Genomic DNA, 11,731 nt, shown 5'->3' on the forward strand with positions numbered 1-11,731 from the left:
AGTTATGTTGCTTCCAGAGGCATTTTGGTACTTGGTAGTGAGTGTTGCAACTGAGGACAGACAATTTTTACGCACTATGCACTTCAGCACTCGGCGGTCCTGTTCTATGAGCTTGTGTGGCTTACCACTTTGCAGCTGAGAAATTGTTGCTGCTAGACGTTTCCACTTCACAATAACAGCACTTAAAGTTGACTGGGGCAGCTCTTGCAGGGCAGAAATTTTAGGAACTGACTTGTTGGAAAGGGGGCAGCTTTTAGTAAGGCCATTCTACTGCCAATGTTTGTCTTTGGAGATTGCATGGCTGTGTGCTCGATTTTACACGCCTGTCAGCATCGGGTGTGGCTGAAATAGCTGAATCCACTAAGTTGATGGATTGTCCACATACTTTCGTATATACAGTGCATTCGGAAAATACTCAGACCCCTAGAATTTTCCAACATTTTGTTGAGCTACAGCCTTATTCAAAAATGGATTACATAGTTTTCCCCCCTCACCAATCTACATACAATACCCCATAATGACAAGGCAAAAACAGGTTTCTAAATTTTTTTGCAAATGTATTAAACATAAAACACTGAAATATCACATTTACATAAGTAATCAGACCTTTTACTCAGTACTTTGTTGAAGCACCTTTGCCAGCAATTACAGCCTCGAGTCTTCTTGGGTAGGACACTACAAGCTTGGCACACTTGTATTTGGAGAGTTTCTCCCATTCTTCTCTGTAAATCCTCTCAAGCTCTGTCAGGTTGGATGGGGAGCATCGCTGCACAGCTATTTTCAGGTCTCCAGATATGTTCGATCAGGTTCAAGTCCGGGCTCTGGCTGGGCCACGCAAGGATATTCAGAGACTTGTCCCGAAGCCACCCCGGCGTTGTCTTGGCTTGCTTAGGGTTGTTGTCCTGCTGGAAGGTGAACCTTTGCCCCAGTCTCAGGTCCTGAGCGCTCTGGAGCAGGTTTTCAAGGATCTCTCTGTACTTTTCTCCATTCATCTTTCCCTTGATCCTGACTAGTCTCCCAGTACCTGCGGCTGAAAAACATCCCCACTACATGATGCTGCCACCACCATGCTTCACCATACAGATGGTACCAGGTTCCCCCAGATGTGACACTTGGCATTCAGGCCAAAGAGTTCAATCTTGGTTTCATCAGACTCGAGAATTTATTTTATTAATTTTTATTTCACCTTTATTTAACCAGGTAGGCTAGTTGAGAAGAAGTTCTCATTTGCAGCTGCGAATCTTGTTTCACATGGTCTGAGAGTCCTTTAGGTGCCTCTTGGCAAACTCCAAGCGGGCCTTTTACTGAGGAGTGGCTTCCGTCTGGCCATTCTACCATAAAGGCCTGGTTGGTGGAGTGCTGCAGAGACGATTGTCCTTCTGGAAGATTCTCCGATCTCCACAAAGGAACTCTGGAGCTCTGTCAGAGTGACCATCGGGTTCTTGGTCACCTCCCTGACCAAGGCCCTTCTCCCCCGATTGCTCAGTTTGGCCAGGCAGCCAACTCTAGTAAGAATTTTGGGGGTTCCAAACTTCTTCCAATTAAGAATAATGGAGGGCACTGTGTTCTTGTGGACCTTCAATGATGCAGCCATGTTTTGGTACCCTTCCGCAGATCTGTGCCTCGACACAATCCTGTCTTGGAGTTCTATGGACAATTCCTTCGACCTGATTGCTTGGTTTTTGCTCTGACATTCACTTTCAACTGTGGGACCTTATATAGACAGGTGTGTGCATTTCCAAATCATGTCCAATCAATTGAATTTACCACAAGTGGACTCCAATAAAGTTGTAGAAACATCTCAAGGATGATCAATGGAAACTTCGAGTCTCATAGCCAAGGGTCTGAAAACTTATGTTAAAAAGGTATTTCTGTTTTTTATTTGCAATACATTTGCTAAGATTTCTTAAAACCTGTTTTTGCTTTGTCATTATGGGGTATTGTGTGTCGATTGATGAGGAAATGTTTTAATGTAATCCATTTTAGAATAAGGCTGTGACATAACACAATGTAGAAAAAGGGAAAGGGTCTGAATACTTTCCGAATGTACTGTAGTGTATGAATGAGTGCTTTTTGTGTAGTTAGCTATCAAGTAAACCCAATGATAATAGGCACTATTATCATTGGGTTTACTTGATAGCTAACTACACAAAAAGCTATCTAGAACAAAGTGTTAATAAGATATTAATTTAAAAAGATTAAAAGCAATACAAATAAGTTCTCCAGTAGGCACCTGTTGTAATTTGAGTGACTAACGTGTGACTATTTGGCATTACATTCCCACTGCTGTACAATACTGCGTGTTTGTACTGGACATGTATGTATTATACATGCACCGTTGTTCCATTGGATAAAATAAAAAAAATATATATATATGTATATATATATACACATGTATTTTTTTTTGCATGTCAAACAAGCAGGTCTCTGGACAAAAAGTATCTAAACAATAGTATTACATCTGGGGAATAGGTAAAAAGGCTGATTTATAAGTATGTTATACATTACCTTAATAATGTGTTCTGAAAAACACTATTTGCACAATCTCTTTTAATAATGCATGAGCATTTTCAGGTCCAGAGACGCTGGACCAGATAGGCAACATATTTTATAGGACACTAAATTACTAAGGCAAGAAGTAGCTAGGGACTAGGCATTCATTTCTATAGAATTGGGACCCTATCATTTTGCGACAGTGCTGAGCAATTGACTTGAGTCTTTACGACATGTGCCTTTAATTTCTGTCAGGCCAGAAATATACAACAGAGAAGTCACGGATCAAAACATGAGGGGTCATATGTGACTTTGTTCATCGTAGACAAGTGTATAAAAAGTTATGTTGCAAGTCTTTGATAGAGGCGGATCTTAGCAATAAAACATGGTGAGTTAGTATTGATTATATCGATGCTACCGTGAAAGGATAGCTTACTGCATTGAAGTGTTTAGACAAGAGCAGAAGCTTTAGAATTTCGTTAGTAAAGCTGGCTAGCCAGCCAGTTAGCTAACTAGCGACTGTAGCAGCATACTAGTGAAAGTGAGCAAGCTGTTAGAGTGTGTGTAGCTACGACTAACAGCCATACAGTTGGTGGCTAGCTAACATTACTCACCCTAGACCCCTGACGCATAAATGGTTAACGTTACAGCTAGAAACAAATACCAGCATGACTGCTGCAGCGCCATCATGTGGAAACCATTAAGGTACATGACCTACAGATCACACAGGTTTTGACCACATATCTGAGATGTGACTACTGCACTAGCTGACTTTGATTATAAACATGTCTTGTAGGCTTTATATGAAAAGGTTGCGATATCTTCCTCTAATGAACATCCATAATCGATTCACAGGCCAGTTCCATGGTGGCAGTGGGGCTCACCCTAGCAGCAGCTGGATTTGTAGGTCAGTTTATCTTTAAGGTACAGAATATGCAGAGTTGAAGAAACGATTTGATGGATTTTGTGACACTAAAATGCGGATCCTCCTTGATTCAGGTCGCTATGCCATGCAAGCCATGAAACACATGGAAACCCAAATGAAGCAAGCTATGCAGAGTTTCCCCAAATCGGTAAGATTGTATGGGCTTTCACACGTGTTGGCCTCTACAAGACACAATGAATGGCATTAGTCTGACTGAATTCACATTGGTGCTGTGGTGGAACAAGTACCTAATTGTCATAGTTGAGTAAAAGTAAAGATACCTTAAATAGAACATGACCCAAGTAAGTCACCTAATAAAACATTAGGTTTGAAATGTATAGTTTTACTTTTGATACATAAGTACATTTCAAATTCCTTATTAAGCAAACCATATGGGACCATTTTCTTAATTTACAGATAGCCAGGGGCTATCTCCAACACTCAGACATAATTTACAAATGAAGCATTTGTGTTTAGTGAGTCTGCCAGATGAGGCAGAAGGGATGACCAGGGTGGTTCTCTTGATAAGTTTGTGAATTGGACCATTTCTGTCCTGCTAAGCATTCAAAATGTAACAAGTACTTTTGGGTGTCAGGGAAAATATGGAGTAAAAAGTACAGTTCTTTAGGAATGTACTAAATTGAAAGTTGTCAAAAATAAGAGCCAACAAAAACTACGTACACCACTGCATCTGTTATACAGTTGTAACTGTCTTGTTGCAGGCTTTTGGTGGTGGATACTACAGAGGTGGATTTGATCCCAAAATGAACAAGAGAGAGGCGTCGCTCATTCTAGGAGTCAGGTACTGTAAATTTCACTGTGTGATAAGCAAATGCTTAACTTTATTGCACTAATGCGTCATATTGTTGTCCCCAGTCCCACAGCTAACAAGACCAAGATCAGAGAAGCCCACAGAAAACTGATGATTCTTAATCACCCCGATAGAGGTTTGAGGAACTAGTACAATGTGTGGTCATGACTTTTATTTAGACCCATTGCGCTTGTAAAAATGTATTGGATCACACTGTACTCTAAAAATGCACATTTTGTTCTATTGCAGGTGGATCACCATATCTTGCGGCTAAAATAAATGAAGCAAAGGATTTACTTGATGGACAACTAAAGAAATAGATCAGATAATCACATTGCACTTGGTTTTTCTTATTAATTGTGCCCAAATAAAAAATGTAAGAGATCAAACTCAGTCTTCCTCTCTACATTACTCATGTTCTCAGGACAAAGGTGGTTTTGGATCTAAATGGAAGATCGGGTTTTATTTAAGAACTACCGGCATACAAAACATATTGCACATCAAACCAGAATGAGCATAAAAAAACAGAATTGTAGTTTACCAAACCAACATCTGGGAACTTTTCTTTCAGTAGTCCAAATTGTCACCTGCATGAAAATACAGTCTTCAGCCAGTGTTAGGAATAACAGCTTTTTAAATACTGTACACTTGATAAACCAAATAAAGCTCCTTCATGAGACCAGTTACTGCCACCATAATTCCAGCCTCTGGTGGGTGCATTTCAGCATACAGGTTCACTACTATATGGAGTGTCATTCAGGATAAAAAAAATAAAAAAAATTGACATTGAACATTAACAGACCAGTATCCAGACTAATGTTATTCTTATGGAAAATAAATTACAATTCAGTGCAAAACTCTCTTCCAGACTGCATTTCCTCGTATGAAGAAGTGGTTGCATATTAAAATGTAACAAAAAGCAGCTAACTCAACAAATATTAGGATAACTGGATTCTTCCTATCTTTGCCATCACTGACAAAACGTTTACTACAGCCAGGCAACTAACTATGTTGAATCTATTCTCAAGGCACAACATCAGATCATGTACTTGAAACATACTCTTATGTCTCGGGTTCAGTGCTAAATCTCTCTGTGTCCCATGTTGAGGGAACTGAAAAGTGCAGTAGAGAATCTGGAAGTCCATGACTATCTTTGGCAAGCTTGTACAATAACTATTGTAAAAATGTAGTACAATTAATGAGTTTGAGTGGATTCGTAGATTAGGAAACCCCGTTCAGGACAGGCTGCTGGTCACCATTCCCTTGGTAAGTGACTTTGGCAACCTGTTCTGTGGAAGCCCTGCCTGGTTCGTCACCTCTTCCATTGCTGGGTCCGTTGCTTGTATTTGCTTCTGCAGATAGGCTGTGCTCCGCGATACACTCAACCTGCCCCTAAAAGACACAGGTAGAAACAGTTACAGAAGCTTGACCAAAGACACACTTCACATTCATGTGTTGATACAATTCTGGGAATTGAAAACCAGCCTGGTCTCAACTCATTGGCAGGGTTTGGCACATTACCATGATTCTTTCTCTGGCCTGGGACCGACCTGTATGTAACAAGTCTCTCATAGTAGTAGTGCTGATTTAGGATCAGTTTAACCTTTTAAATCACAATGAGTAATTTATTTAACCAGGCAAGTTAGTTAAGAACAAATTCATGATTGCCTACCCCCGTCAAACCCTAACGACGCTGGGCCAATTGTGCGCTGCCCTATGGGACTCCCAGTTAGTTGTGATACAGCCTGGAATCGAACCAGGGTCAGTAATGACGTCTATAGCACTGAGAAGCAGTGCCTTAGAACGCTGCGCCACTCGGGAGCCCCAAGTAAAAAACCGGGGGGTCTGATCCTAGATCCGCACTCCTATTCTGATACATACAGGCCCTGAAGTCTGATTTGTAGCATTGTTTTCCAGACTCACCAGTTCTTTTTTGTTATTTTTCAGTTCTTTTTGGTTAGTCTGTCTGCTTTGTGATTCAGCACGGGATATGTAATCTGCCACTGTAACTGCAAAACAAAGAATGTTAGAACCACTTTTACATTGGTAATTCATTTAACTAGAACTTAAATTGGATGTCATCATAGCTAATTAAATAAAAACAATGAAAAAAACAGACAATGCAGTTAAAAATAACTAAAAAGGTAGTCTTAGGAGTGCAAGTGAGAAATAAAGGCAACTAGTATTACAGCAAGGAAAAATCAATAAATTCTCACAACCTTAAAACGGTTGTCAACCAGTAGCTGACATGTTAGTGAATTGGAGTGGTAACATTAAAAACAATGGGTCTTCTTGATGGCATGCCTTTCCTAAGTTTCTCCCTCAGCTCCAGATAGAGAAATTGAAGAGGCTTCCCAGAGCAAGTTGATGGTTACTGGTTGAATCACTTGACTGCTAGCGAGGGAAAGTGTTAAGCACACGCTTTGGTAAACAAACAGGCCGTTCACCACCGGTTGGTTACCTGGTTGCTTTTCCTCTGGTGGGCGGACACTGCGTCTGCTGCTACGGTTACGCCGTTGTGGTTTAGCTTTTGAGTCATCTATGTGGGGGAGAATTTGTGCAGAGCCCTCAGTGAGAGTATTGCATAAGGATAGACTTGGGATTGGTGTAAATTTGTGATTCTATCCTTTTTGGTCTGTCACGGAGGTAATTGCCTCCCATCTAATGCTTATCAGAGTGTTTGTTGTTGAATCCCATTGGCTCCCAGGGATTGTTTATTTTACTCAGACACCTTTATCCAGAAGGGACTTACCAAGGCTATTCTCACTGAGGGAAGCGTTATCTGATTCACTCATGCCATCAATGACTGTTGTGTCCTCGTCAGTCCGGCGGCGGCGGGAGCGGCGGCGGCGGTTTGTTGTTGAGGTTGGAGTCGCTTGCATCAGTGTCAGCCGTCTGGTCTGTCTCTGTGTTGTCAAGCACACTGTATGGGTTGCCATAAGGATCCTTCAGAGCTACAGAGTAAGCAAAATGGCTTAATATTTAATACCTATCGTTTGAGGAACAATTCAAACCTTCATGTGATCATTCATGATAAACATAAAGGATAACAAATGATTGTCTGATGTCATCAGCATATGTATGACCCATCAATTGTGTCTGCAGCTGTACCGGTGTTGGGGCTCCTCTCCCTGCTCCACGGCCCCTGGGCCCTCTACCCCTCCCTGGACCAGCTCTCCTCCTGCTGTCTCTCTGTGGTCGAGTCCCCCTCTCCGGTTCTTCTCCCGCCAGGGACCAGTCACTCAGCTCATCCTTACGCTCAGAGTCAGTCTCAGAGGCATTGGATTGCTCAGAGTTTGTGCCTGAAAGTCAAACATTTCTTTTTAATACCACATGGCTGATGACTATCACATTCTGTTGAGCTATAGCATTATATCCCAATATCAATATTCCCCTCTCTAGAGTCTTAACTTTCGACTGACCACCTGATAGGTGTGGAAGACTGGCTTGTAATGGGAGAATCTACAAAATGTCTTCAGTATCATTGTAAACATGACACTCACCATAGCCGGAGGTGTAGTTGGGGCCCCCGTCCGCGTCCGCGGCCTCTGCCGGTGTAGGAGCGGCTGGTGTGTACGGCGGTAGCAGCCACACTGTCGTCTGTGGTGTAGCCCTTTTCTGCTGGGCGGCCAGATGAAGGCCTGTGGCCCATCCCAATCTGCCTCAGCTGCTCATCTATCTGCAGTCTCTCCATACGCAGCTGCTCGACTTCCTGCAGTCGACGACAGGCAAACATGTCACAAAAAAAATCTTACAGCGCTGAGTCAAACCATTAGGAGTGTGTTACTGTAGATCACTGCTTACGTTCAGGTAGGCAATGTGGTACTCCAGAAGTACCTGGACATTCCCAATATTCTCCTTAGTGCCGACAAATGTAAACGGGACCATTCCCTGTGTCAGCGCATCACAAATAAATGATGTTATTATGGGTGAAGAGTGTTTCGATGACAATATTGATCTCTTCGTCTACTAAGTGAGCTAGAAAGTAGCACAAAAGGGCTTACTTCTTGACGTGGCTGTGTGCCATCCTTGTCCCCTTCAATCCTAACTCTCACCACTCCAGACTTGTCAACGATCTCCTGAATGACTTTCCCATTCTTGCCAATTACCTTGCCTGAAAAAGCCACAAAGAACTTGTGTGAACTGCCACAAACACACCATCACTTGAATTTTATAATGATCAAATCCATCTCCATACATACCGACCAAGTTCCTGGGGATCTGAACAGAATCTTCAAGAAACTCCAGATAATTCCTTGCCTTCTTAACTGCCTCCTCATTCTTGAAGAATACAAAAGGTTGTTTTTCTTAAAAAGGTCCTGGTGGTAAATACACGTCTGTAGTTCACTCACACAAACGTCTATAGTTAACACACACACGCCCATAGTTCACACACACACGCCCATAGTTCACACACACACACACACACGTCTATAGTTCACACACACACACACGTCTATAGTTCACACACACACACACACACACACACACGTCTATAGTTCACACACACACAACACACACACACACGTCTATAGTTCACACACACACACGTCTATAGTTCACACACACACACACACACGTCTATAGTTCACACACACACACATACACGTCTATAGTTCCCACACACACACGTCTATAGTTCACACACACACACACACACACACACGTCTATAGTTCACACACACACGTCTATAGTTCACACACACACACACACACACACGTCTATAGTTCACACACACACACACGTCTATAGTTCACACACACACACACGTCTATAGTTCACACACGTCTATAGTTCACACACACGTCTATAGTTCACACACACGTCTATAGTTCACACACACGTCTATAGTTCACACACACGTCTATAGTTCACACACACGTCTATAATTCAGACACACACGTCTATAGTTCACACACGCGGCCGTAGTTCACACACGCGGCCGTAGTTCACACACGCGGCCGTAGTTCACACACGCGGCCGTAGTTCACACTCACACACGCGCCCGTAATTCACTCACACACGCGTCCGTAGTTCACTCACACACAAAAGTCCGTAGTTCACTCACACACAAAAGTCCGTAGTTCACTCACAGACACGTCCATAGTTCACACGCACCACACGATCACACGCACACACCCGTCCATAGTTCACACCCGTCCATAGTTCACACTCACAGACACGTCCATAGTTCACACTCACACACGTCCATAGTTCACACGCACCCACACGTTCACACGCACGTCCACACGCACACACACGTCCATAGTTCACACGCACACACACGTCCATATTTCACACGCACACACACGTCCATATTTCACACGCACACACACGTCCATAGTTCACACGCACACACATACGTCCATAGTTCTGTCATACAGACTACCGTTCAAAAGTGTGTGGTCACTTAGAAATTAGAAAAGCATATTTTTTTGTACATTAAAACATCAAATTGATCAGAAATACAGCGTAGACAATGTTGTAAATTAATATTGTAGGCCAGCATCCCAAAGCATCCCGCCTCTTCAGTGTTGACGTTGAGACTGGTGTTTTGCAGGTACTATTTAATGAAGCTGCCAGTTGAGGACTTGCGAGCCGTCTGTTTCTCAAACTAGACACCCTAATGTACTTGTCTTCTTGCTCAGTTGTGCACGGGCCTCCCACTCCTCTTTCTATTCTGGTTAGAGACAGTTTGCTCTGTTCTGTGAAGGGAGTAGCACACAGCGTTGTACGAGATCTTCAGTTTCTCGCATGGAATAGCCTTAATTTCTCAGAACAAGAATAGACTGACGAGTTTCAGAAGAAAGTTCTTTGTTTCTGGCCATTTTGCGCCTGTAATCGAACTCACAAATGCTGATGCTCCAGATACTCAACTAGTCTAAAAAAGGCCAGTTTTTTTTATTGCTTCTTTAAATCAGCACAACAGTTTTCAGCTGTGCTAACATTATTGGAAAAGGGTTTTCTAATGATCAATTAGCCTTTTAAAATGATAAACTTGGATTAGCTAACACAACGTGCCATTGGAACACAGGAGTGATGGTTGCTGACAATGGACCTCTGTATGCCTATGTAGATATTCCATTAAAAATCATATTTTTCCAGCTTCAATAGTCATTTACAACATTAACAATGTCAACACTATTTTTCATCAAATTCATGTTATTTTAAAGGGGCATTTTTTTTGTGCTTTTCTTTCAAAAACAAGGACATTTCTAAGTGACTCCAAACTTTTGAACGAACGTCTATAGTTCCCTCATAAGGTCTTGAAGCAGTAAAAGCATTAGCACACCTCTCCGTAAATTCTGAACGTCCCGCTCCCCTCATCCAGCTCGATAGCAGTGACTCCAGGCAGTTTTCTGGCTTGTTGAATGTTGCTTCCATGGCTTCCAATGGCAAGGCCCATAAGGTCCACTCTGACTGTAAACTCCTCTTGGAAACCAGATGCCAGTTGCTTTGTACTCTTGAGAGGAGATCGTTTTGAGTGAAAGATCTTACATTCACAGATGCCATTAATTTTACTATTATCCAATTTAATTCTGTCATGCGCATGAATTCATGTGTTTTTATGCCAGGATGCAATTATGAAAATCGCCCTTACCTCCAGATGTTTAGTGGCCTCCTCATTTCGGGACATGAGCATGAGCTTAGTACGAATGCTCCTCAGGTGCATGTCACTGAGCAAAGACACTCGCTTAACTGTGGCTTCATTTATGGACTGCAAGGAAACAAGAATATAAACATAAATAAATGGTCAAAACACATTAACTGGTAGGGGGAAAAATGTATAGTTACATATCGGGATATTATTTTTGACGATATATCATATCATTTTCACAATATTATTTTTGCGCTAGTTGGCTGTGCCTGCACCAAAACTCCAGTATTTTTTCCCATAGCTTGTTCTCCATCTTCTTTTTAAATAGGGACCCAATTGTTTTCAGGACTTATTTCTATAACTGGTCTAAACTAGTTCTCTCATGTCTCTTGTCCCTCTGCAGCAGACATACAGTTGAAGTCGGAAGTTTACATACACTTAGGTTGGAGTCTTTAAAACTCGTTTTTCAACCCCTCCACAAATTTCTTGTTAAACTATAGTTTTGGCAAGTCGGTTAGGACATCTACTTTGTGCATGACAAGTCATTTTTCCAACAATTGTTTACAAACGGAGTATTTCACTGTATCACAATTGCAGTGGGTCAGAAGTTCACATACACTAAGTTGAATGTGCCTTTAAACAGCTTGGAAAATTCCAGAAAATGTCATGGCTTTAGAAGCTTCTGAAAAATAATGTCTATTAGCCTGAGTCAATTGGAGGTGTACCTGTGGATGTATTTCAAGGCCTACCTTCAAACTCAGTGCCTCTTTGCTTGACATCATGGAAAAATCAAAAGAAATCAGCCAAGACCTCCACAAGTCTGGTTCGTCCTTGGGAGCAATTTCCAAACGCCCGAAGGTACCACGTTCATCTGTACAAACAATAGTACGCAAGTATAAACAC

General features: G+C 42.0%; 1 protein-coding gene and 1 pseudogene across 2 annotated transcripts; one reads left to right on the plus strand and one right to left on the minus strand.

The window, feature by feature from the left end:
* Positions 1 to 2,723: 2,723 nt before the first annotated feature.
* Positions 2,724 to 4,618, plus strand: LOC118936309 (mitochondrial import inner membrane translocase subunit TIM14-like). Of its 2 annotated transcripts, XM_036974126.1 has the most exons (7): positions 2,728 to 2,881; positions 3,144 to 3,198; positions 3,349 to 3,400; positions 3,493 to 3,566; positions 4,141 to 4,220; positions 4,295 to 4,365; positions 4,479 to 4,618. In XM_036974126.1, exons 3-7 carry the CDS (start codon positions 3,358 to 3,360, stop codon positions 4,547 to 4,549), a joined length of 339 nt encoding a protein of 112 aa, XP_036830021.1. In that variant the 5' UTR covers positions 2,728 to 2,881; positions 3,144 to 3,198; positions 3,349 to 3,357; the 3' UTR covers positions 4,550 to 4,618. The 2 variants fall into 2 exon arrangements, with proteins under 2 accessions (XP_036830020.1, XP_036830021.1); XM_036974125.1 differs by lacking the exon at positions 3,144 to 3,198 and having other exon boundaries at positions 2,724 to 2,881.
* A 46-nt stretch (positions 4,619 to 4,664) lies between these two features.
* Positions 4,665 to 10,969, minus strand: LOC118955850 (annotated as a pseudogene).
* Positions 10,970 to 11,731: the final 762 nt, after the last annotated feature.

Source organism: Oncorhynchus mykiss, unplaced genomic scaffold (assembly GCF_013265735.2).
Source record: "Oncorhynchus mykiss isolate Arlee unplaced genomic scaffold, USDA_OmykA_1.1 un_scaffold_408, whole genome shotgun sequence".
In the NCBI taxonomy this organism is placed as follows: Eukaryota; Metazoa; Chordata; class Actinopteri; order Salmoniformes; family Salmonidae; genus Oncorhynchus; species Oncorhynchus mykiss.